At 54.1% G+C, this 26,350-nt stretch overlaps 1 protein-coding gene across 2 annotated transcripts; it reads left to right on the top strand.

Moving 5' to 3' along the window:
• Positions 1-787: 787 nt before the first annotated feature.
• On the top strand, positions 788-23,661 carry CPT1C (carnitine palmitoyltransferase 1C). 2 transcript variants are annotated; one of them, XM_055145790.1, is made up of 20 exons: positions 788-1,075; positions 1,640-1,784; positions 3,504-3,643; positions 6,463-6,634; positions 6,754-6,855; positions 6,938-7,075; positions 12,531-12,608; positions 13,183-13,290; positions 13,491-13,575; positions 14,420-14,615; positions 14,718-14,900; positions 15,885-15,990; positions 16,773-16,889; positions 17,753-17,917; positions 18,254-18,388; positions 19,743-19,895; positions 20,370-20,483; positions 20,603-20,695; positions 20,912-21,033; positions 23,416-23,661. In XM_055145790.1, exons 2-20 carry the CDS (start codon positions 1,653-1,655, stop codon positions 23,477-23,479), a joined length of 2,403 nt encoding a protein of 800 aa, XP_055001765.1. In that variant the 5' UTR covers positions 788-1,075; positions 1,640-1,652; the 3' UTR covers positions 23,480-23,661. The 2 variants fall into 2 exon arrangements, with proteins under 2 accessions (XP_055001765.1, XP_055001766.1); XM_055145791.1 differs by having other exon boundaries at positions 789-1,075; positions 23,358-23,661.
• The last annotated feature ends 2,689 nt before the right edge of the window (positions 23,662-26,350 follow it).

Here is a 26,350-nt window from a genome sequence, read left to right on the forward strand (position 1 = left end):
TGTAACTCCGAGGGGCCAGGGACATTGCCGAATCATGTTGCCCCCAGTGGGCATGAACAATTATGTCCAAGCCTGGCCTCCTGCTGGTCGCCAAGCATTGACGCTCCTGGCTCCACCGCCCTTGGTGCTGCCAGGGCAAGCCCATGAGATTGAGGCTGCCTTACATTCATGGAATGTCCGTGGTCTGGGGAAGGCCCTGCCCTCAATCATAGATTAAGGGTTCCTGGGGATACCGCTGAGATGGGCGCTGGCTCCATCTCACGCATTGACTTGTACGTCCAGAGTGGGGCTTGAGGGATTTCCAGGAATAGAAAGTAAGAGCTACAAGGAAGACTGGGGACATCAGAGCAGTAGTACAGAGGGAGGGCGCCTCTGCACGTGGCCAACCTGAGGTCAGTGTCGGGCACCTCATGAGAGTCCCTGAGCCCAACAGAAATGTCTGATCATCACAGGTTGTGGCCCTAAAACAAAAGCCACAAAAGGGACCTGGAAGCCCAATCGGGGCTTCAGAGGGGGAGGCCAAGGGCAGATTCAGGCCAAGCAGTAGGAGAGGGAGGGCTGGAACCCCACCGAGGGCGTGGATTGGGTGCGGGTTGGAGGTGGGTGGGGCCAGAACGTTGTGGAACCCAAATGTGATGGGGTTTTGAAGTGGGCGTGGCCAAACGCTGAGGGATTGGGTGGGGTCTTACGGAAATTGGAGTTGGGGCGATAACGCTGCGGGCTCGGGCAGGGTGGGAGTGGGCGGGGCCAGCGCGCAGGGTTGGGAGTGGGCGGGGCGATAACGCCGAGGGCATGGACGGGGCGGGGCCATAGCGCGGAGCTCGGAACCGAGCGGGGATAAAGCTCCGGACTTTAATACCCTGCGAAGCACCCGCAAGACAGAAATCGGGGTCCCTGGATGTCGGGGAGTCAGGCAGGAGCTCCGGAGCCCCATCGACTGAGTCGCGGACTCGTCGCTCTGGGATTGGACATATGCACGGGGGAGACTCGGGTCCCGGCTCTCGGAATCGGGGTGGGGGTGGGGTGCCCGGGCTTGGTCTCTAGGTTCCGATCGGCGGATCCCTGACTCAACGCGGTAAGACCCGGGCGCCTTCGGGGGCCTGGAGGCCCGTGCCCAGGGTCGGGCTGCGGGCCTCCCCATCACTGGTCCAGGGGCTCTCGGGCATCTCGGGCTGCGAGGCATGCGCAATAGGGCGCTCCCTCCCCACCCCCTCCAGCCCTGGGAGCGAGGGGGAGGGGCTGCAGGCCACCCGGGAGCGGGTGACTTTAAAGACAGGGGGTCTCTCCTCCACCCCGCCTTGGAGTGGGGAGAGGAGATGGAGTGGCCGTGCAGGTGCGTGTTTCGAGTGCTTCTGGGGCTGCTGTTTTTCCCGAGCCCGGACCGCTCACCCGGGGTCCACTTTGCCTCCCCCACGATAGATCTGGCCAGCCTTTTACTGGGGGCCGTGCCAGTTCTCAGCGGAGCCGAGGAAAGGGGCGCACCCAGGCTCCCCCTCCTGCCTTTCCGTGTGTTCACGACCGCGACTGCCGTGCGGGCTCGGGGTCAGCGCCCTCAGGCTCCCTCCGCGGTTAGGGAAGAGTGGGCTGGATCGGCGGGAGGGGCGCGGGGCCGGGGCAATGACCCGCGTCCTCCCCCCAGGCCCCGGGCCGCCATGGCGGAGGCGCGCCAGGCGGGGGGCTTCCCGCCGTCGTCGCTGAGGCCTCAGGAGCTGGGCGCGCCGGTCCTGCGCGACGTTTACCTGTCGGGTCTCCGCTCCTGGAAGAGGCATCTCTCCCGGTTCTGGGTGAGGAGCGCCGCCGCCTGCCTTCTCCCTGAGCCCCAAGCCACCGGCCTCCTGGGGTCCGCCTTCCCAGGTGCTGGGGTCCCCATCTAGGACGAGACATGCCCACCTCCAGTTTGGGAAACTGCTCACTGTTCGCGTCCGCTTCTCTGGGCAGCCCCCTTCCTTTCCCTTGCGCCCCTAAGCATGACCTTCACCCCAAAGTCTAGGGGTGAAGTTCCCACCTGCAGGGTGAGCTTCCTCCCTTTCCCACTCTCCCCCAGGTTCTAAACTAGGGGTTTCACTTTGCAGAACCTCAACACCTGATCAGGATCTTGGGCAGCCCACACCCTGGTCCTTTAGAGACGTCTTGTCACCCAGCTCTGCCTGCCGAATCAGAGAGCCCCTTGTTTTACTGGGGGTCCACACCCAGGGTGCTCAGGGCTTACTCCCAGCTCTGTGATCACAATCACTCCTGGCAGTGCTCAGGGCAGGACTGGATTGAATATGGAGCTAGAGTGATAGTACAGAGCGGGCAGGGTGCTTGCTTTACACACAAACAACCAAGTTCTATCCTTGGTACTACATATGGTCGGCTCCCCTCCCCCCCTCAGCCCCAGGTTAAGATCCAAAAGAAACAAAAAAGACAGGGATGGAGCCATAGAACGAGGGGAGGAGGGTTTGCCTTGCATGCAATGGACCCAGGTTTGATCCCCGGCATCCCATATGATCCCCCAAGCACCTCCAGGAGTAATTCCTGAGCATCACCAGGTGTGACCCCAAAACAATAAGGCAGTCACTGTTCTGATGTTTGTTATTTTTATTTTTGTGCTTCTAAGTGGATTTTGATTGGTCGCACCTGGCAGTGCTCAGGACTTACTCCTGGCTTTGCACTCAGAAATCACTCCTGGCAGTGCTGGTGGGTGAGGGACTATATGGGGTTCCAGGGATCAAACCCAGGTTGGCCACATACAAGACAAGCGCCCTCTCCGCGATATGTCTACTCTAGCTGTATCTATCTGCTTGCATTGAGTTAGAGCCTGAAGCTCTTTCAGAGTCAGATGTTGTCTCTGTGCCCCATTCAATGCCTAAACAGAAGCACGCACACACCACACACATGATGCACACATACATGCATGCACACACATGCATACACACATGCATATGCGCACACGTTAGTATGAGTGAAGGCGCTCCCCTCTCAGTACTTGTCCTTTCCTCTCTCCTGGCTACCTGCTTCTCTCATGTCCCTCCTCTTCCACACCAAGCCCTCAGGAGCAGTCTGGAAGTTTCAGCTTCTGGACCCTGGTTTGGAGGTCCAGGCCACCCTAAGCCCCTAAGCCCAGTCTCTCAGCTTACCCACTTATAAAATAGGGTCTTTGGAGCTGGAGCAATAGTACAGCAGGGAGGGCACCTGCCTTGCATGCAGCAGACCTAGGTTTAATCCCCAACATCCCATATGGTCCCCTGAGCCCTGCCAGGAGTAATTTCTGAGTCTAGAGACAGGAATAAACCCTGAGCACTGCCAGGTGTGGCCTAGAATTCAAAGCAAATAATCAATTGAGTCAAACCAGGAAGATCTATCATTTGTCTCATTTCATATGTGGGGAGAGACTCAGTCTCCGAGTGGGCCATTGTATTATTCCAAAGTGCCAAGGCGTGGCCCCCACATGAGTGCTGGCCCATGTCCGAGAGAGGTGCAGAGGAAAGGAACGCTCGAGCCTATGTCCTTTCTGCCTGCAGAACGACATCCTCACGGGAGTGTTCCCTGCCAGCCCCCTCAGCTGGCTCTTCCTCTTCACTGCAATCCAGCTCGCCTGCTTCCTCCAGCTGGATCCCTCCCTGGGCCTCATGGAGAGGATCAAAGAGTCTTTGCCTAACTGGTGAGCTCCGCCTCCGTAACCTCCTCCCCCACCAGTAAGTTTCTCCATCAGTATGTGTGCCTGCTAAGGAACAGTACCTCAGGAGCACCCCCTGAGCACCAAGGCAGGAATCCTGAGCCCTGCTGAGTGTGTGGCTGGGAAAACAAAAAAAGAAAGAAAAAAAAGTAACTTCTGAATTTTCATCTAGGTCAGATTGATAAAAGCAGCGATAGCACAGCGGGTAGGGGTTTGCCTTGCACGAGGCTGACCCGGGTTCGATCCCTCCATCCATCTCGGAGAGCCCAGCAAGCTACCAAGAGTACCCCGCCCGCACGGCAGAGCCTGGCAAGCTACTCGTGTCGTATTCGATATTCGATATGGTAAAAACAGTAACAACAAGTCTCACAATGGAGATGTTACTGGTGCTCGCTCGAGCAAATCGATGAACAATGGGACAATAGTGACAGTAACCATCTGTTAAAAAAAAAGAAGCTAATTTTCTCTCTCCTCTGTGCCTATTTTCCATCCTGGATGTTTCTTGCTAAGACAGAGGGTAACAAGCTAGAAAATGGCCAGGCATGGTCCTGAAATGTCCAGAAACTAACAAATGTCTAAATTTGGCTTCCCAGCTGCTCAGTCTTAGACAAGAAGCTTCACCATCTCTGGTGGCAGGGTCTCAACGAAGGGGCACAATAATTATTCCTTAAGGTGATTGGAAACATTAAATAAAATCAGGGATATGGGGTCAGGGAGAAAATTTCAAGACTGGTATTCATGCTTTCCATACTGGAGGCCTATCATTCCCAAGCACTGCCAGGAGTGAGCACTGAGGGGTGAGCAGCCCCCACCCCGCCCCAGCGCTGCTAGGTGTGACCCAACTTAGGTGCATGGGACATTCAGGACAGTCCTTGGTTCTGTCATTGGTGTTCACTTTGGGGAAGGATTGAAAAGCAGGAGGAGGGGAGGGTCAGTTTCGAATAGCTTACTGTCCTCCTGGGGGAACGTCCAGATTCTGCCAACAGCTGCAAGGAGCAGTTGCAGAATCGAAGGGAGTCATTTCCGGCATGACGCCCCTGTCATGGTGGGGTATGTCTCCCATCCCTCTGTATTTTGCAAACATGTTGATATAGTGTTACTTTGAGATCAGTATTTCCCACAGTTGAATTTTTTTTTTTCCTTTTTGGGTCACACCCAGCGATGCACAGAGATTAACTCCTGGCGATGCTCGGGAGACCATATGGGATGCTGGGAATCGAACCCAGGTCAGCCTCGTGCAAGGCAAACGCCTTACCCGCTGTGCTATCGCTCCAGTCCCTCAAAGTTGAATTTGACTTGGCTTTGGGTTGTTGTTGTTGTTGTTGTTTGAGGGACACATCTGGCAGTACTCAGGGCTTACTCCTGACTCTGTTCACCCTGGCGGTGCTCACAGGACCATATGCAGGGCTGGAGATCAAACCCAGATCGGCCACGCGCAAAGCAAGCAGCTGTACTATCTCTCAAGCTTCTTGGTTTCCTTGGGTTTGGTGTTTTGAGCCACCCTCAGCGGTGCTCAGGGATCACTCCTGGTGGTACTCAGGGGAACATCTGTGCAGCCAAGAATCAAACCTGACTTTTCCATGTCCTGTCTCTCTGTCTCTGTTTGTATTGGGATTATGTGGACAGCATGAAAAAGATCAGTAACACCCAGGCCCTACCCCAAGGGATCTTAGTAGGTCTGGGGTGAGCCCAGGAGTTTTCCTTGCTTAATGTTTGGCTTTTGAGCCACATCCGAGGGTGCAAGGTGATAATTTTTGACTCTTTGCTCATGGGTCACTCCCTGCAGTGCTTAGGGACCACGTGGCGCCAGGGCTGGAGCCCAGCCTTCCTGTGGGCAGAGCAGGCGCTTCCGTCCATCGAACTGCCTGTCCGTCCCAGGAAGTTGCTTTCCCCGCCAATTCCCAGCTGCCCCTCAGCCACATTTTGAGAATTTGAAATCTTGGAGGGACAAGATCTCTGTGGGTTGGACAAAATACCAGTTTCCACGGATCTAACATCTGACTGTGTCCATGGGAAGAGCAAAAAAAATTCAAAAGGGGCTCACTCTTCAAGCCTGTGTTCTCCCTTAACATGTATTTCATGTGCTTGTCTCTATTTTCTTTGCCTGTTTTCACTCTGGACGAGCCTGTCATGTGTTCTCATGTGCTCTCCCCTCATGTCTCCCTAAATAAGTTTCAATAAAACTTTTACCTTGCGGGGCTGGAGCAATAGCACAGTGGGTAGGGCATTTGCCTTGCACGTGGCAGATCCGGGTTCGATCTCAGCATCCTATATGGTCCCTGAGCACCGCCAGGAGTAATTCCTGAGTGCAGAGCCAGGAATAAACCCTGTGCATCACCAGGTGTGACCCAAAAAGCAGAAAAAAACAAAAAACCAAAAGAACTTTTACCTTGCTTCACCAAAACAAAAAAAATAAATAAAAAAGAAGGGCCAGACGGACAGTACAGTGAGTAGGATGCTTGCCTTGCACGCAGCCAACCTAGGTTCTGTCCCCAGAGTATTGCCAGGAGTAATTTCTGAGTGCAGAGCTAGGAGTAACCCCTGAGCATCGCAGGGTGTGGCCCCCCCAAAAACAAATAAAAAATATCTAGAGACCAGAGATATCTGATGGGATGACGATACTATAGATCAGCCTCCTAAAGCCCAAAGACCATCATGCAGGGACTGGTGAGACAAGTGGGCCCTGAAACCCATCCCCCCAAAAATAAAAATCGGTAGAGTACTAGCGTGCGCGTGCGTGTGTTTGTGTGTGTGTGTGTGTGTGTATTTCTGGGAGACCCAGGCCACCCCCTGCTCTTCCCCAGGGGTGGACAGCATCACCGGCTTCGGGGCGTCCTGGCCGCGGCGCTCTTTGCTTCCTGTCTTTGGGGCGCCTTGATCCTCACGCTGCACGTGGCACTGCGGCTGCTTCTGTCCTACCACGGCTGGTTCCACGAGCCCCACGGAGCTATGTCGGCCACCACCAAGACCTGGCTAGTATGTGACAGGCCCGGTCCTCTCTCCCCTGCTCGAGTCCTCCTCTTTCTCGTGGCTGGCCACACCCTGGCCCCCCGGGAGAGGGGCCCAGTGCCTCAATAACGGCACCTTCCGCCCAGGCCCTGGTCCGCATCTTCTCCGGCCGCCACCCGATGCTCTTCAGTTACCAGCGCTCACTGCCGCGCCTGCCAGTGCCCTCGCTGCAGGACACCGTGCGTCAGGTACCGACCCCCGACTGCGATGAGGTCCGGGGACGGGGACGGGGGCCTGATTAAGCCCATTCTTCCCCGCCCCCCCTCCCAGTACCTGGAGTCCGTGGAGCCCGTCCTCTCCAAGGAGGACTTCGAGGAGACGGCCGTCCTGGCGCAGGGATTCCTGAGGATGCAAGGGTCCTCACTGCAACGGTATCTGCGCTTCAAGTCGTGGTGGGCGTCCAATTACGTGAGTCCTAGTTGCCCTCTCATGCTCACCGCCCAGACCCTGCAGTGATTGGCGTGTGCTCATGCCTGTCAACACTCAGGGCCACGCCCCCAAATATATATATTCCTGTCCTGTTCCCTGCTCAGTCCTCGAGCCCCTCCTCATCCTGCAATAGTTCACCTGTCCCTGGTCGCTCCCTGGTTTCAGCCCTTCTCCAATACACTGCTATCCTCAGCACTTGCCTGCTCAACAGTATGCTGAACACCATCATGTCTCCATCAAATTCCATTTGGCGATTTGTTATTCCTGTTATCTGGGGTGTGGTTCACACTTGGTGATGCTCGGGGTTCTGTCCAGCATGCTAAACATGAGTTCAGGGGTTGGGGAGATAGCATGGCAGGGAGGGCACTTGCTTTGCACACATCGGACCTGGGTTCGATCCCTGTCATCCCATATGGTGCCCTCAACACCGCCAGGCATGATTTCTGAGTGCAGAACCAGGAGTAAGCCCTGTGATCCAAAAACAAAACAAACCAAAAAAACCCTAAAAAACAAAAACATAAGTCAGCCTGTTGTGCTCAGTTCATTGTGCCAGCTGTGCGAGCCTGTTTCTTGTTTGTGGGACCACACCCCCACAGTTCTCAGGGGTTGTGGTGGGAACTCATGTGATGCCCCCTGTGTCCAACCTGCTTCCCCCCCCCCCGACCCCACGCAACCTCCCTCCATACAAAGCACATGTCTGAACATCTCTCCAACCCCATTTGACTGTTGGGCTATACCCAGAGTCTGGCCTCACACAGCTAAGCAAAAGCTCCATTTCCCAATGCATTCACGTATACATGTATATTTGCAGGGGGAAGGTCACACTCAGTGATGCTCAGAAGTTACTCCTGGCTCTGCACTCAGGAATTACTCCTAGCACTGCTTGGAGCACCATTTGGGATGCTGGAGATCAAACCTGGGTCGCAGCATGGAAGGCAAATGCTCTCCTGCTGCACTATTTCTCTAGTCCCATTAAATTTTATTTTATTTGTGTGTGGCAGGAGGGGGTGATTGAGCTACACTCATTGGGGTTTGGGGACCTGGTTCTGTGCTCAGAAGTGACCCTTAGTGGTACTGGGGTGGTGGTGGTCATATGCAGGACCAAGGATTCAAATTCTCTTTCCAATGACCACATGTAGTGACTTTTGTTTTATTTTGGGGCCACATCTGGCTTACTCGTGACAGTCCAGATTACTTCACAGCTTTGCACTCAGTGATCACTTCTGGAGGGTTCTAGGTTATCAGGTGTCATGCTGGGGATCAAACCCGGGAATGCCCTGAGCAAGCTGAAACTTAAAAAAATTTTTTTTGAGGGGCATCTGGAGTGATAGCACAGCGGGTAGGGCATTTGCCTTGCACAGGGCCGAACTGGGTTTGATTCCCAGCATCCCAGATGGTCCCCTGAGCACCGCCAGGGGTGATTCCTGAGTGCAGAGCCAGGAATGAAAAAAATTTTTTTTTCTTTTTGGGTCACACCCAGCGATGCACAGAGGTTACTCCTGGCTCTGCACTCAGGAATCACTCCTGGCGGTGCTCAGGGGACCATATGGGATGCTGGGAATCGAACCCCGGTCAGCCGTGTGCAAGGCAAATGCCCTACCCGCTATGCTATTGCTCCAGCCCGAAAAAAAAATTTTTTTTTAATTTAAATTTTATTTTTATAAAGTTGTTTGCAATAATTTATTACATTCAATATTTCCAACACTAATCCCACCACCATTACACCTTCTGACCACCAATATTTTGAATTTTCCACACCACCACCCAAACACCCCAATAGCAAACCATAAATAATTTATTTTGTATTGCTTTTATGTGTAATCCGCTAAAAATGTTCAAAGTTTCCTTAGAAGAAAGTGTGTGAAGACTGTTGTATCTCCACCTGGAGTCATTAAGCCCTTGTATACGAGATTTACTATCAAGCTGCAGGTTGAGCCTTGTGTGCTAATATATTTATATATACATATTTTTTTTCTTTAATGGAGATCAGCTGCCTTCTACTTTACTCCCCATCCAATGTGATGTGCTACTCCTGCTATATCAGTGGTGAAAGTATAAGATGTCTCATGGCCACAAATGCAGTCACATACTCTAGAAATTCTAAAATTTTAAATAGGTTGGTACTGCTGGAGTTAGGTTTTTAACTGGATGGTGACTTTGGGGTCTGGAGGTGTGTCTGTGGCTTATTGCTGTCTTCTGAGATGAGGCTGGGTCATGGCCTTTAAAGTGCTTATATAGCACCCGAGGCAGTTTGTGGGCGTGACTGCCAGGCTCCTGGAAGAACAGGGAGATGGGAGGAGGTGGCCCATTCCTGACTGCAAGACTAGAGATTTTGGTCATAAAAACTGCATACCTGAGTTTTTCAGCAGATTCACTCATCAATGAGGCTCGTCTGAGCCTGTGGAGATTGGCAGTGAGCATGGCTGCAATTGAGTTCTGGAGGTTTTCGGTTATTGGGCCCTGTTGGGGTGGGCAAATCCCACTATCCGGTCCCCCTCCAAACTTGCCTGGATGTGATATTCAGCATGAGTGGGGCCCGGGAGCATGTCTCAAGCTGCAACATTTTGAATCCCACCCCTTGCTTAAGAATATTCTGAGCTCAGGTATTCAACCTGGTAAACTCCACCTCTAGGATGTCCTACCCCACCCCTCTTATTGGGGCAAAAATTCTAGAAACCACTTTAGACTCTTGCCAGTGGCCATCCATCCTCTGGGCCATGGAAGAGTTGGGTCACTCCAGATCCTCTGTGGCAAGATCTGCTCTTTGGGGTAGGAGTCATAGTACAGTAGGGAGGGCATTTTCTTTTTTCTTTTCTTTCTTTCTTTCTTTCTTTCTTTCTTTCTTTCTTTCTTTCTTTCTTTCTTTCTTTCTTTCTTTCTTTCTTTCTTTCTTTCTTTCTTTCTTTCTTTCTTTCTTTCCTTCTTTCCTTCTTTCTTTCCTTCCTTTTCTTTTTTTTGAAGTAAAAAATCTTATTTGGAGGTTTTGAAGGGAAGGAGGGAGAGAAAGTGGAAGAGAGTGAAGAGTAATGCGCTCAAGAGAGAACACAGGCGGGGCTGGAGTGATAGCACAGTGGGTACAGCGTTTGCCTTGCACGTGGCCGACCCGGGTTCGATTCCCAGCATCCCATATGGTTCCCCAACAACCGCCAGGAGTAATTCCTGAATGCAGAGCCAGGAGTAACCCCTGAGCATTGCCAGATGTAACCCCAAAAGCAAAAGAAAGAGAGAGAGAGAGAGAGAGAGAGAGAGAGAGAGAGAGAGAGAGAGAGAGAGAGAGAGAGAGAACACAGGCTTCTCCAAGGGCAGAGAGCCCCTACAAACATCCCAGCATTAGATACAAAAGCATGAAAGTACACATCTCAAGAGGGGAGATGCGGGCGACACACGTGCTCAAGCATCACATGTGCTCTGCCACGTGGGTGCAAGCAGCACATGGGCTCAGGCAGCATATGCACCAGGAGGGCATTTTCCTTGCATGCAGCAGACCTGGGTTTGACCTTCAGTATCCCATATGGTGCCCTGAGAAATGTCAGGAGTAATTCCTAAGTGTCGAACCAGGAGTAACCCCTGAACATCACTGAGTGTACCCCAAAAATAGATAAATAAAAGACCACCTCCTTTGCTGGTTTGGTTTTTGGGTCACACCCAGTGATGCTCAGAGGTTACTACTCCAGGCTTTGCACTTAGGAATTACTACTGGCGGTGCTCGGGGGACCATATGGGATTCTAGAGATCAAACCCAGATTGACTCTGTGCAAGGCAAGGATTTTGCCTACTGTACTATCTCTCCAACCCCTATTTTCTTTTGGGGGCACACCCAGCAATGCTCAGGGGTTAGCACTCAGGAATCACTTCTGGCAGTTCTCTGGGGGCCACATAAAGAATGCTGGGAATCAAACTCAGGTAAGCTGCATGCAAGGCAAACACCCTTCCCATTGTACTGTCTTTCCACCCCCAAGTCTGTCTCCTGAAAACTGACCTTCATTCTGAATTCAGGAGCTTGAGCTGAGCTCCTTGGGGAAAGGAGGTGCAGATCCAGTCAGCAGTTCCCTGCTACTGGGTTTCCAGCCATCCCTTTTATCGTAAACCATAAATAACTACCAGCAGGCAGAAAGGGGGGTGGTGGCCATGAAGAGACAGGTGGGGCGTTTGAGTGGGAGAGTGCAAGCTTGCTTGCTCAGACGGGGTGTAGCTGGATGAGAGAATCAAGGCTCTAGAGCAGGTCCCGGGGCTGAGTCTTGCAGAGAACCTGATACAGCTGAACTTGGAGGTAAAGGTGGGAACTGATGACTGGGAACCAGGAGTGTTTGCTCTGGCTGTAGAGTTTGAAGGACATTGTTGGACAGATGTTGGTGGGGTGGCAGAGCATGTGGACCCTGGATGTTGTTGAGTGGTACAGGGACCTAGCTTTGTTATGAATTTGCCCCGAGCCTTGTTCATTTCCCCATGTACACTGACGGCAGCGTTCTCTCCGGAAAAACAGGGCAGCTGGCATAGGGCCAGAGAGAGGAGGTAAAGGGCTTTGCAGGAACCAGAGTTATAGTACAGTGGGTGGAGCACGTGCCTTGCACACGGCCAACCCATGTTTGACCCCCAGCTATGGTCCTTTGAGCCCCCCAAGAGTGATTCTTAGAGGGGCTGGAGCAATAGCACTGCGGGTAGGGCATTTGCCTTGCATGCGGCCGACCCGGGTTCAATTCCCAGCATCCCACAGGGTCCCCTGAGCACCACCAGGAGTGATTCCTGAGTGCAGAGCCAGGAGTAACCCCTGTGCATCGCCAGGTGTGACCCAAAAAGCAAAAAAAAAAAAAAAAGAACAGAAAAGAGTGATTCTTGAATGCAAAGCCAGGATTAAGCCCTAAGCACCTCCAGGTGTGACCCCCGCCACACACACACACACACAAAAAAAAAAAAATACAAAAAAAGAAAAAAAGAACTTAAGAGGATTTTCATGAAGGAGTCTGGGGACCAGACATGGCCAGGAATGACCCCTAGCACTGAGCCCAGAGTGGACCCATCCAGCACCACTATGTAACAATCATTAGATCACTTTTCAAAATTTGCTCATCTTCCCAAACAGAAACTACCCCTGTGAGCATGTGTGAGCCACAATGATGCATTTAATTAAATTAATTTATTTAGTTTTGCTTTTTGGGTCACACCTGGCGATGCTCAGGGGTGACTCCTGGCTTTTGCACTCAGGAATTGCTCCTGGCATGCTTGGGGGACCATATGGGATGCTGGGAATCCAGGTCGGCCACATGCAAGGCAAATGCCCTACCCCAATGATGCATTTTAGAGTGCTGGTACTTTCTGATTGTTGGTATTCTCGATGCTTCATTCAGCCCAGGTTCCTGGGCTCCCTCCTGCCCCACCCCAGCCTCCCAGTGGATCCAAGTGTACCAACTGTGTGTTCTCTCTGCCCTGCTCCCAGGTCAGTGACTGGTGGGAAGAATTTGTGTACCTGCGTTCCCGAAACTCACTGATGGTGAACAGCAACTATTATATGATGGTAAGAAGGGGAGCAAGAGGGATGGAGAGATAGGACAGCAGGTAAAGTGCTTGCCTTGTATGCAGCTGACCTGGGTTTGATCTCCAGCATCCCATATGGTCCCCAAGCCCTCTAGGACCCTGAAAGAAGAGCCAGGAATAAGCCCTGAGTATCACTGGGGATGCCAAATTTAAAAATGAAAGGGGAGGGGGTTAGAAAGAGGACCGGACACATAGGACAGGACATTTGCATGCCTCTGATCAGGTCAATCTCTGGAACCATGTGGTCCCCTGGCCTTGCCAGGGGTCACTCCTGAGCACAGTACCAGGGATAACCCCTGAGGATGTGCCTCTACCCTCCACCCCCCCCTCAAGAAAAGGAGAGAAGAAAGCTAGGGGTGATGTGGGGGTTGTGTCCTTAGCACCCTGAATCTCAGGTTGGGTGTCTGGGTATAATGTGGATTTTATGGCCCTTTCCTTGAATCGCATCTGGAAATTAGACATACCTCTCTCTCTCAGGGTCAGGGCCTGTGTCTGGGCTTTCTGCCCCCTTCGGGGCAACCCTGACCCCATTCTCTTCCCTTTGATGCCCTTAGGACTTCCTGTACGTGACCCCCACACCACTGCAGGCAGCTCGCGCCGGAAACGCGGTCCACGCTCTCCTCCTGTACCGACACCACCTCAACCGCCAGGAGATCCTGCCGGTAAGAGGTGAACAACCTGGGGCAGTGGCCTAGTTATGGTCCCCACGAGTGGTGGTCTCTGTGGGGACGTGGTCCAAGGCAGGGGAGTGGTCCCGGCGGGGGCGTGGCCCCAGCCAGGCGTTGTCCCGGGGTGAGGGGGGCGTGTTCCCAGTGGGGCGTGTTCCCAGAGGGGCAAATCACCAGCGGGCTCTCTCCTGCAGACGTTGCTGTTGGGAATGCGGCCTTTGTGCTCAGCTCAGTACGAGAAGATATTCAACACCACTCGTATTCCCGGCATCCATAAAGGTGAGCCCCCCTGTGCCAGAGAGATGACGGTTTGCAGGGCCAGAGAACAAGTTTTGCATGCGGGATGCCCCAGGTTCGATTCCCACGTTGCATGGTTCCCCACTTCCCTGGTGCCAGAAGTGACCCTCAAACCTTCAGCGGGGTTTGGTCCAAAACCAAAAAAAAAGAAAAAAAGAAAAGGTGAAGTGAGACTTGGCTCTCTGGTCAGAGATCCTAGGCTGCAATTGCGGTACCATGAGCCCTGGCTGCATTTATTTATTTATTTTTCTCTTTGGGTCACACCTGGTGATTCACAGGGGTTACTCCTGGCTCTGCACTCAGGAATTACTCCTAGCGGTGCTTGGGGACCATATGGGATACTGGGAATCGAACCTGGGTCTGCTGCGTGCAAGACAAACACCCTACCCGCTGTGCTATCACTCCAGCCCCACTTGGCTGCATCCTTGACCAGGTTAAAACTTTCGTGGTTGCCGGAGAGATGGGGTTAAGGTGCTTGCCTTGCATCCTGACGGCCTGGGTTTGAGTCCCCACCACCGTTTGTGGTCCCCTGAGCTCAGCCACCGGTGGTGACTCCTGATCATAGAGGCAGAAATAGCCCCTGATTACCACAGATGGCACCCCCCCAAAAAAAAAAACCAGAACAATGACAGGGGTAAAGTGCATGCTTTGTATGTGAGTGATCCCTGATCAGAAAGTCAAGAGCAGCCCCCAGCACCACCGAGTGTGCGCTCTCCAAAGAACAAATAAGAACACTGCTGGTGTGCATGGACACCGATGATGACAGTGGGCGCTATTCTCTTGCTGCCACTTTCACCCTCCTGCACCCCACTTTGGCTGCCCCTAGACCAGATCCACCACCTAGATGACAGTCGCCATGTGGCTGTCTTCCACCGAGGCCGCTTCTTCCGCGTGGGGACCCACTCTCCCAGCGGCCTGCTTTCCCCGCGGGCCCTAGAGCAGCAGTTCCAGCGGATCCTGGATGACCCCTCGCCTGCTTGCCCCCTCGAGGAACATCTGGCTGCCCTTACGGCTGCCCCCAGGTGAGAGTCAGAGGCCCAGCCAGGTGGGGCCTCTTCGAAGGGGCGTGGCCATATGGGAAGGGCGGGGCCGTTGGGCGGAGCTAAGACGTGCCCTGCTCTCAGGGACCAGTGGGCGCAGGCCAGGTGCAGCCTGAAGAGGCAGGCGCGGGAGACCTTGGAGACAGTGGAAGGGGCGGCGTTCTTTGTCTCGCTGGACTGGGAGCCCCGGGGGCTTATGAAGGAGAACCCCGCAGCCTCCCTTGATGCCTATGCTCACGCCCTACTGGCCGGCAGGGGCTATGACCGGTGAGTGCGTGGGGGTACCCGGAGGGGCCGGGTCTGCACCCCGCAGCTGGGTGTCCAGGCTCCCAGCCTGGAGCCTCCCAGGATTAGAAGGCACCCCCAATCTGTTCACTCATCCCTTGGGGAGGAGCCCTGGGCCCAGGAACCCACATGTGGGCCCCTGTGATCCAGGGTTTGGAGAGTTGGGGGGACTTTGGGAGCATATGTTAGAGCAAGGGTCAATGAATATGGGGTGGTGGGAGGTGGTCAAGGGGACTCAGATGAGAGCAACAATCCCCAGATCTGTACCCCCAGAGCTAGAACCCCAAACCTGGAGGCCACAGATTCAGGAAGATGGAACCCCCATGCTTGGGGCCCCGCACCCACCAGGAACCACTCTCATTTCTGAGGTACCCTGCCTAAAGTTGTCCTAACTTCTGGCTTTTTGGGTCACACCTGGCGATGCACAGGGGTTACTCCTGGCTCTGCACTCAGGAATCACCCCTGGTGGTGCTCAGGGGACCATATGGGATGCTGGGAATCGAACCTGGGTCGGCCGCATGCAAGGCAAACGCCCTACCCGCTGTGCTATCTTTCCAGCCCCAAGTTGCCCTAACTTCTAACACTCCATATGCTTCGAGGCTTTCTCTGCTGGTCCTCCTAAGTTCCCCCAATTCTCTAATCCCCAGACACATGTCAGACAATCCAGAACCACCACTGAAAACCCCCAATCTCTTAGCGATGCTAAGATGCACCAGGACCGGAGCCCAGGTTCCCTGATCCCAACCCCTACAAGGTTCCCACAGAGCACCCAAACTCCTCTTTTCGCCCCCAGTCATTGGTGACCGCTGTCTTTTGGTTTGGAGGCCACCCCCTGCGATGCTCAGGGGAGACTCACAGCTCTGCACTTGGGGGTTGCTCCCTGGGATGCTGGGATTGGGGCCTGCACTCAGCGCCTGGAGCCTTCTTTCAGGCCTGGGGTGATGGCGCCCAACTCTCCCTCCCTAGCTGGTTTGACAAATCCTTCACCCTCATCGTCTTCTCCAACGGGAAGCTGGGGCTCAGCGTGGAGCACTCGTGGGCGGACTGCCCCATCTCAGGACACATGTGGGAGGTAGGGCCAGCAGCAACGCCCTGCCCTGGGCACCAGCACCCCCCACTGCCAGCGATCATTGTCTCCTGGGTCTCTGTCAGAGGAAAGGCAGAGGCTCGAGAGAGGCCGGGATAGGACACTGTGTTCCCCCCACAAAGATATGGGTGTGGGATTGTGCAGGGGATAGACAAGCAGTTTGTGACCCAGGGCGAGGGTCGGAATCCAGAACGCTCGCTCTATGCCCGTGAATGAAGTCTCCTACCCTCAGCTCCCTGATCCAGATTTGCTGGGCCACCTTCCCTCAGTGGCTCACCATCCCTGACCTTTTATTCGGTTATGGGAGACACATCTGGTGGCACTAGGTGACATTTCCTGGCAAGGTGCCCATGTGCAGTCGCACCCAGCAGTTCAAGAGGACTGTGTGGTTCTGAAGGTGGAACTGGGTCCTCCTGCATGCAAAGCTCATGCTCTAACCAATGTTTCTCTAAGCCCTGGACTTCCCTGTGTTTTTGGGTTTTGTATTTTGGTCCTGGCATTGCTCTGGTCTTAACTCCTGGCTCTGTGCTCAGGAATCACTCCTGGTAGTGCTCAGGGGACCACAGGGGGATCAAACCTGGGTCAGTTGTGTACAAGGCAAGTGCCCTCTTGTCCTATCACTCCGACCCCCTGACTGACTTTTCTTGTAAATGAAACTTAGTTTATTTTCATCTCTGGCCCATTCATAGCCACCTAACATAGAGCCTAGTTAGGGACCCTGTCGCCGAAGCGGGAGGAACGACAGTGACAGCTGCCTCTGTTTGCAGTTCATGCTGGCCACCGAGTGCTTTCAGCTGGGGTACTCGGCCGATGGGCATTGCAAGGGCTGCCCAGACTCCACGTTGCCCCAGCCCCAGCGGCTGCACTGGGACCTCCCAGACAAGGTGAGGAGCGTCTGACTCTAAGTGCACCCCATCCCTTCCCCTTCTCAGCAGCTCTCCCTAGTGCTATAGCTCCATTTCAAGTCAGACTCCCTCAACCCTGCAACCCCTCAGGCCCCAACCGGGTCTGAAATCTCATGTCCCCAACCCCGACTGTAGCTCTGACATTCTCATATTTTTCACTCTCAGCCTTCCCCCAGCCTCCATTCTCACCTCCAGTCGTGTCTCAGTGAACTCAGGCCTCAGCGTCCCTCCCCCAGCCCAGACACCCCCACAATGGCAAACTCAGATCCTTCATCTCAATGACCCAATCCCCCAAACCTAATCTCCGTCCCCAGCCCCCATCCCCTTTTGTTTTGTTTTTATTTTTGATTTTGGGTCACACCTAGCTGTGCTCAGAGGTTACCTGTTTTTGTTTTTTTTTTTTGCTTTTTTTGGGGGGTCACATCTGGTGATGCACAAGGGTTACTCCTGGCTCTGCACTCAGGAATTACTCCTGGCGGTGCTTGGGGGACACTATGGGATGCTGGGAACCAAACCTGGGTCGGCCGTGTGCAAGGCAAATGCCCTACCCGCTGTGCTATCGCTTCAACCCCATCTCCTTCCTGCCCGACCCCAGTCTTCTTTCTCTTCCCAACTACCTCCTTCCTGAACCCCAGTCTTCTTTCTCCCTGACCCAGTCAGAATGCCAGCACATCCCCGCCCCCAGCTCCTCCCTCACCACCTTCCTCCCCACATCTATCCCTTCACCTGGTTTGTCAGCCCCAGTGCCTTCCCTGTCCCTGTACCCCGAGTTCACCCCTACCTGAACTCCATTCCCAGCTCTGGTCCTGCCCTGTGTCTAATCCTGGCCATTGCTCCCCTAGATCGATCTGTCCATCTCTCTGGCCCTGAGAGGAGCCAAGACCTTGGCTGAGGACATCGACTGCCACGTCTTCCCCTTCTCCCACTTTGGCAAGGGCTTCATCAAACACTGCCACCTGTCCTCCGATGGCTTTATCCAGACGGCCTTGCAGCTGGCCTACTTCCGGGTCAGTTGACTCCCATGACCACAGTTCCCTTCGCAGGACCTGTCGTTTTGACCTTTTCTGGAGGAGCGGGGATTGGGATTTGGGGTCAGACCCACAAGTGTTCTGGGATTGGTGGTCCTTCCTCCCAATGCCAGGGTCTAACCCAGAGGGCCTGCTTGTCACGTGTGTGCTCTGGCCCTCAGTGCCATGAGGTGGGACCCTCTTGGGCATTTTCCCAGACTCCTCAGTTGCTGCTGCATCATTTGTCTCTCTGACCGCTCACAGTGCTCGGTGGGGGAGTCTGGAGTGAGTGGTGATGCCTGGGGCCCGCTGACGGGCTCTTCTTCTTGTTCCCAGGACCGGGGCCGATTCTGCCTGACGTATGAGTCAGCGATGACCCGCTTGTTCCTCGAAGGTCGGACGGAGACTGTGCGGTCTTGCACACGAGAGTCTTGCAACTTTGTGAGAGCCATGGAGTCCCAGGAGAGGCTGGTGGGTGTGGCCCCGCGTGGCGCTCATTCCTCCCTCCAACATGGGCATTTGACACATGTCTGGTGCCCCCGTGGCAGCCAGACTCCAGGATGGGTGTAATGAACCAGGCCAAGCCATACCCAGTCCCTGACCCAAGATTGCTCACTGATATGTGCATGTGTGTGTGTGTGGGGGGGGGGGAAATGTGGTGAGCCCAGAGCCACTGGAGAGCACCCCAAGAGTCTTGACCCCACCTCAAGCTCTCCTTGATCATGTAAACTTCACTTACACGGTTCCATATATTCTATTGGTGACTTTGGTTTTTTTTGTTTGGGGGGCCACACCTAGAGATGCTCAGGCTCAACTCCTGGCTCTGTGCTCAGAGTTACTGCTGGCAACATTCAGGGGACCTTAGGGGGGTCGGCCACATGCAAAGCAAGAACTTACTTGCTGAACTATCTCTCCAACTCCTAACAGTGGCTTTAGACTCTAGGTGCTTAGACCGTTGCTGGCCTACAGAGATTTCCTGCCAGCTCATGAAAAAAATATTTCTGCTTCACTGAAGGTGGTTTGCAACCACTATCCACAACCACTGCCCACAAGTGTTTTAAAAAAAAATGGTTGGGAGGGGCTGGAGCAATAGCACAGAGGGTAGGGCATTTTTCCGTGCACGCGGCAGACCCGGGTTCAATTCCCAGCATCCCATGTGGTCCCCTGAGCACCGCCAGGGGTGATTCCTGAGTGCAGAAGTAACCCCTGCATCGCTGGGTGTGACCCAAAAAGAAAAAAAAAAGGGGAGACCAAAGAGATAGTACAACTGGTAGGCACTTGCCTTGCATGTGACCAGGTTTGATCCCCGGCATCCCATATGGTCCCTTGAGCATTGTAAGGAGTAATTCCTAAATAAATGCAAAGTCAGGAGTCAGCCCTGAGCACTGCCTGGTGTGGCCCTCAAAAATAAAAAAAAAGCTGAAGACGCATACTCTGAGGGCTTGCAGGCATGAAGCCTGAGTTCAATCCCTGGCACTATAGGGTCCCCCAAGGACAGACTCTTGAGTATCCTCCAAGAAATGCCAGGGATAGCCTCCCCCCAACTAAAAAACAAAACAAAACCCAAACCAATGCTCAATATAACCTCTTTCTCCGAACATCCCCAGCACCTATGTCCCTCAGCCCACGCTCGTCAGGTATCAGACCTGGACATGCCTTTGATTCTGCTTTGCTGGGTGAATCTGGGCCTGTTTATTGCAGTAAAATAGTTACCTCTGCCTTGTAAGGCATGTTAAAAGCTGGGTTAAGAGCTGGGGTTCGACAGGCCCTGGCAGTAAGATCCCTTCCTGTCTTTCCATGACCTGTGACCTCTTGGGGACCCTAGGCCTCACAGTGCCTGGCCCTGTTCCGTCTGGCAGTGGACAAGCATCAGGCTCTGCTGAAGGCGGCTATGATTGGACAGGGCGTCGACCGCCACCTCTTTGCACTCTGCCTCGTGTCCCAGTTCCTCCACCTGCCATCACCATTCCTGGACCAGGTTGGGGTGAAGGAAAAGTGTTAGAGAGGGATATGGAAGCCCCTGGAGAAGGGAGGCACTTCAGGACCAGTAGGGCATATGGGGGGATACTGGTGAGCACAAGAGAAAAACAGAAAAATGAGAATGAGGAGGGGCAGGGCTATAGAGGAGGGCGTGGCCATGAAGAAGGGGTGGGGCATGAGGAGAGGGCGTAACCACAAAGGGGTGTGGCATGTTGGATATGGGCGTGGCTACGGGAGGGTGGGGCACGGTGAGAGGGGCGTGGCGTGGAGGAGGGTGGCTCAATGGAGAAGGGACTGGTGATAGTGATGAGGAGGGGCGTGGGGCAGGGCGAGGAGCAGAGGGGTGGAGTCAAGTAAGCCAAAACCCTGAGGGGGTCCCTAAAGAAAGCAGGGGCTGGAGGTTAGAAGGGCCTTATGAAAGGGTGCAGGTGAGTCAGGATGTCCGCCACTGGAGCCCAGCTCCTGTCCGCAGGTTCATTCGGAGCAGTGGCCTCTGGCCACCAGCCAGATCCCTGTTCAGCAGACGCAACTGTTTGATGTCCACAACTTCCCCGACTACATTTCCTCCGGGGGTGGATTCGGGCCTGTGAGTAGAGCTGGGACCCTGGAGGCGCTGGGGGGAGGAGGAGGACTCTGGGCTCTGCGCTGAGGGTGGTGGCCGCAGGGGCGACCTGGCTCCACGGGCCTCTTCCTGCTCCTCTGCAGGCTGATGACCACGGCTATGGCGTTTCTTACATCTTCATGGGGGAAGACATGGTCACCTTTCACATCTCTAGCAAGAAATCAAGCACAAAGACGGTGAGACAGCCAGGAACACGCCCCACCCTCTCCCGCAGACCCAGGGCTCAAAACCTGCAACTTCCTCCCTCAGACCCCCAGTCCCTCCTCCCTCAGACCCAGGAGTCCAGATTCCGGCCCCTCCTTCAAAACCGAGGACCCAGACCCCCTGCCTGTGGCCAGCCCCAGGAGTGCACCCTTCCCCGTTGACCCTCACCTGCCTGTTTCTCCCGCCAGGACTCGCACCGCCTGGGCCAGCACATCGAGGATGCCTTGCTGGACATCGCTTCCTTGTTCCCAGAGAGACAGAGTCTCACGCAAAGGGCCAGAGGGGCAGGGGAGAAGGATTTGAGGCACAGGTTTGCATCTTCCTCCTCTGTTTTAAGACCTCCACAGCGCCCTCTGCCCTTTCAGCCCACCTAGTGGGGAGCTGGTCTTCCCAGACTTCTTAGGGGTTATCTCTCTGCCTCAGCCGGTGCGGGCCAGAGGCGCCTGCGTGAGTCTGAAAATCCCACACCCGTCAAAAAATAGATGCGTGCGACTCTAGCATTGTCCACTGAGCTCCTGATCTGGTGGGGCAGGAAGAGTCGAAGGACCTGGTCACATTCACCTACCCAACCCTGAATTCCCAGCCACACTCCAGACTTCAGCTGGGGGCTCTATTCCCAAGGTCCATTCACCCCAAAATAGCCAGTCCTGGGCCTGACCCACCAACCCACATATATGCTCAGTGGCCCCAGCTGGTACCAGCTACATGGCACATCCTGAATATGCCCCCAACTTTTTTTTTTTTTTTTGCTTTTTTTGGTATTTGGGTCACACCTGGCGGTGATGCTCAGGGTTTACTCCTGGCTCTGCCCTACGGAATTGTATCTGGCAGTACTTTGGGACCCGATGGGAATGCTGGGGTAGCTGCATGCAAGGCAAACGCCACCCCACTGTACTGGCACCCTGACCCGGGGCCCAAGATTCCAACGCCCATCACTGCCATTTCCATCTCCACCTCCATCTCCACCTCTGCCACAACTTTAGTGCCTGTGTAGAGGGAAGGAGCCCAGGTACAGCCTGCGTGAGGTACACCCAGGTACACCCAGACTTCACTGCACCCAACTTCTCCATGGCAGCTCACATGGCGGCCCAGGCTGTGCACATGAGAGGCCCTGGGGGTGTTTTTTTTCCCTTTTGGGTCACACCCAGCGTTGCACAGGGGTTACTCCTGGTTCATGCACTCAGGAATCACTCCCGGCGGTGCTCAGGGGACCATATGGGATGCTGGGAATCGAACCCTGGTCGGCCTCGTGCAAGACAAACACCTTACCCGCTGTACTATTGCTCCAGCACCCTAGGGGTGTTTCTTGGTCCGCCTCAGTCCCCCTGGGTATGGCCCTGATATTTGGTGGGGTCTCCGGGTGACTTCTGCAAAATGGAGCAGGGAGGGGCGACAGCTAGAGAAGAGAATTTGCCGCTTTCTCTCTGCAACTTCCTCCCTCAGACCCCCAGTCCCTCCTCCCTCAGACCCGGGAGTCCAGATTCCGGCCCCTCCTTCAAAACCGAGGACCCAGACCCCCTGCCTGTGGCCAGCCCCAGGAGTGCACCCTGCCCCGTTGACCCTCACCTCTCCCTCTGTCCTCTGGGGAAATCTAGGACTGTCGAGAATCAGCTGTGAGCCTGGCACCCTGCAGGGAAGGAAAGTCAGTCCTAGACCTTCCCCAGGCCTTTCCCTCTCAGAGGAGAATTCCAGTCAGGGAGAAAGAGAGAAATACACTCAGGAGAGAACTCGGGCTCCTCCAAAGGAGAGAGGGAGCCTCAGCACACATCCCAGTGTTCGATATAGAAGTAAGAAAGTCCACATCTCAAGAGGGGAGATGCAGGTGATACATACGCTTGGGCAACAACACATGGACACAGGCTGCACATGGGCGCAGCCACATATGCATGCGCTTCAGCTTTTAGAGGGTTTCTTCCAAGATGCTCCACGAGGGGCTTTCTACCTAGGTAAGAGGTCGAGATCGGGGCTGGAGCAATAGCACAGGGGTAGGGTGTTTGCCTTGCACACGGCCAACCCGGGTTTGATTCTCAGAATCCCATATGGTCCCCCGAGCACCGCCAGGAGTAATTCCTGAGTGCAGAACAAGAGTAACCCCTGAGGCTGGAGCGATAGCACAGCGGGTAGGGCATTTGCCTTGAACGTGACAGACCCGGGTTCGATTCCCAGAATCCCATATGGTCCCTGAGCACCGCTGGGAGTGATTCCTGAGTGCATGAGCCAGGAGTAACCCCTGTGCAGCGCCCGGTATGACCCAAAAAACAAAAATAAAAATGAATAACCTCTGAGCATCGCCAGGTGTGGCAAAAATAAAAAATACCTTAAAAATCCAGAACCCCAGAGCTGGAGCAATAGCACAGCGGGTAGGGCGTTTGCCTTGCACGCGGCCAACCCGGGTTTAATTCCCAGCATCCCATATGGTTCCCTGAGCATCGCCAGGAGTAATTCCTGAGTGCAAAACCAGGAGGTTACCCCTGTGCATTGCCAGGTGTGACCCAAAAGGCAAAAAAAAAAAAAAAAATCCAGAACCCCTTCACTGCCTCTCACCTGCTGACACCAGTGGACCCCCACAACTGCCTTAGTTCTCTCCCCCAGAGTGAGCTCCTTTGTTGTTGGTTTTTGTTTTTGGGTTTGAAGAATCAGGTAGATGCACCTCAGCCCTGAGCGACATTCTGGATTCCTTCTGTCTCCTGAGCCCTTTGCCCTGGAGCAGCGGCCCACAGCGGACCCACAGCAGCTGCACAGAGGTGCTGGGATGAGGAGTTGCGCTCTGGGCCAACAGCAGCCTGGGGGAGAGGTGTGGAGGGGCTCGCTGGGCTCTGGTTTCTGTTCTTCAGCCCCCGTCAAGCCCGGCGATGAGTGCAGCCTGGGATACCTCGCTGAGACCACTGAGGCCCTGGGCGGGAGCTGTGAGATAATAAATGTTTCGTGTTTTAATCTGTTTGGTTTTGCATTTTGTGCAGCACTTCAAGGTGCTCTGGGGCGCCTCCCAGTGGTGCTGCTGCAGCCTGTGGCCCCAGCAGGCAAACCAGGAATCAGCTGCATCTGAACTGCGGTACCCCTCTTCCTTGGGTTTTTATTTTATTTTGGGGTCACACCTAGCCGTCCTCAGGACTTACTTCAAGCCCTGATTAGGCCCAGGGATCACTCCTCGAGAAACTCCGTGGGGACCCTATGTGGTGTTAGGGCTTGAGTTCTGTTGGCTTGTATGCAAAGCAAGTGTTTCAGCTCTGGACTATCTATATGGCCCCTCATTGGTCTAATTCTTATTTTGTTTTGTTTTTTGGCCACACCTGGCAGCAATCCAGGCTTACTCCTGGCTCTGCACTCAGGAATCACTCCTAGCGGGTGTGGTGGACCCTCATGCGGTCTTGAGTATCAAACTAATTTGATCAAATTCTAGCTGCTGATCTAGTTCTTTAGAAGAAATTTAGAAAACTGGCATCAAAGGTGTTACAAAATAAATAAACCCCAAGGGCCAGAGCAATAGTACAGCAGGTAAGGCATTTGCCTTGCTCGCAGTTGACCCCATATGGTCCCCTGAACCCCCCAGGAGTGATCCTTGAGTCCAGAGGCAGGAGTAAGCCCTGAGCACTTCTGGGTGTGGCCCTGAAACAGAACCAGACCCTATCCTATTGTGGTTGTGAGTGTGCATGCGCTAAAGCATAATGTGCCTTGGATGAAATGAATAGTATGACACTTTCAGACTTAACTATCCAGGAAAGTAATCAGTTTTTGGTGTTTGGGGAACTTTAAAAAGCAGATAGTTGGGGACCAGACCAATAACCCAGCAGGGAGGGCACTTGTCTTGCATGCAGCTGACACAGGTTCTACCCCTAGTACCTCGTATGGTCCTCCAAACACTTCCAGGAGGAATTCCTGGGTGCAGAGCCAGGAATAAGCCCTGAGCATCACCGGGTGTGGCCCCAAAATAAAAAAGCAGACAGTTGGACATTAGGAATACAAAATTAATTTACACATAATACACAGGCCTGGCACACACTGCACTTTGTACTGAATATTTGGTGACTGGCTTGTGTTTTGGCTACAACTGTTGTCTGGAGCTTGAGATATTCTGGGCTATGTGCTGGGGTGAGGAGCTATTCCAAGCCCTGTGCTTGGGGTTGCTCCTTATGGTGCTGGGGGACCATGCATGGCGGAGATGGGACCCGAGTCTCCTTCATGGAAAGCCTGTGGTCAGGAGTTGAAGCACTAGTACAGCAGGTAGGGCATCTGCCTTGCACATAGCTGAATGGGTTCAATTACCGCATCCCTATGGTCCTCTGAGCACTGCCGGGTGACTTAAGTACAGAGCTAGGAGTAAGCCCTGAGCATCGCCAGAAGTACCTCCCCCCACCAAAAAAATAATAAAGCCTGTGCTCAGCCGCACCGTGCTCTCTCCTGCCAGAACTGGAATTGTGTGCACCAAACATTGAACTATTCTCTTGGTTTCAAATTCATCCTCCTTTCCCCCAACACAAAGGTTGCCACAGCGCTGAAACATCTGCCCCTAGTATCACCAAGGAGTGGCCCCCATACCCTCTGAGCACTGCTCTGGAGGGCCCCCCGAAGCCAAACCTATCCATCCTCCTGTGCTAAGCTTTGGGAATCTGAGGGCTGGACACTGAAAATCACATTTCCGCCTTCCCAGTCAACCAAGCCACTAGGGGGCATCCGAGACAGATGCGCACCAGAAAGCCGAACAGCGCCCTAAGCTTATTAGCATCATCATCTGCTGCAGCTGCTTCCCAGCAGGGCTCCGGAACCCCATGCAGTGCTGGGGATCTAACCTGGGTCACCAAAGGCATTGCAAGTGCCCTACCCTCTGTACTATCCTCCAGCGCACCTTCACCCTTGTTTCGGTGATTTTTAGGTCACACCTGGCTGTGTTCAGCTGATCCTCCTGCTCAGTCAGTGCTCGGGGCTTCGTTCCCAGAGTTCACTGCAGTGCCAGGGATGGAATGCAGGCTCAAGCCCAGTTGTTTACCTCCTGAGTCTTCTTCCTTCCTTCCACATCTGACTGTGCTCAGAGCTTACGCCTGGCTCGTGTTCAGTGATCACTCCTGGCAGAGTTGGGGGACCATCTGGGGTGCCTGGATCAGCAGCATGCAAGGCAAACACCCTGCTCACTACACTATTGCCCCGGTCCTTTTTGGGTTTTGTTCTGTCTTGGGGCCACACCCAGCGATGCTCAGAGGTTGGTCCTGGTTCTGCACTCAGGAATTACTCCTGGTGGTGCTCCGGGACCATATGGGATCGAACCGGGTCAGCCGCGTGCAAGTTAAGTGCCCTCCCAGCTGTACTCTCTCTCTCTACAGCTCCTCTTTCTACCTTTATGAGCCCAGGGGGCCTCCCAGAAATGCTCCAGAGACCAGAAGTCACTCCTGGTGACACTTCAGCAGTGGGTGCTGGGGGACTCCAGGGGTGGGGAGTACGTGCTGCCAGGAATCAAACTCTATATGCAAGGCACATGCTCCAGTCCTTGGGCTATTTCCCTGGTATCTTTTCATTTTGCTTTTTGGGCTACACCCAGCAGTGCTCGGAGTTTACGCCTGGCTCTGTGCTGGGGCTCAGGGCATTGGAGCACAAACCCAGATCAAATGTGTACAAGGCAAGCTCCGTACACACTG

Source organism: Sorex araneus, chromosome 8, assembly GCF_027595985.1.
Source record: "Sorex araneus isolate mSorAra2 chromosome 8, mSorAra2.pri, whole genome shotgun sequence".
NCBI lineage: Eukaryota > Metazoa > Chordata > Mammalia > Eulipotyphla > Soricidae > Sorex > Sorex araneus.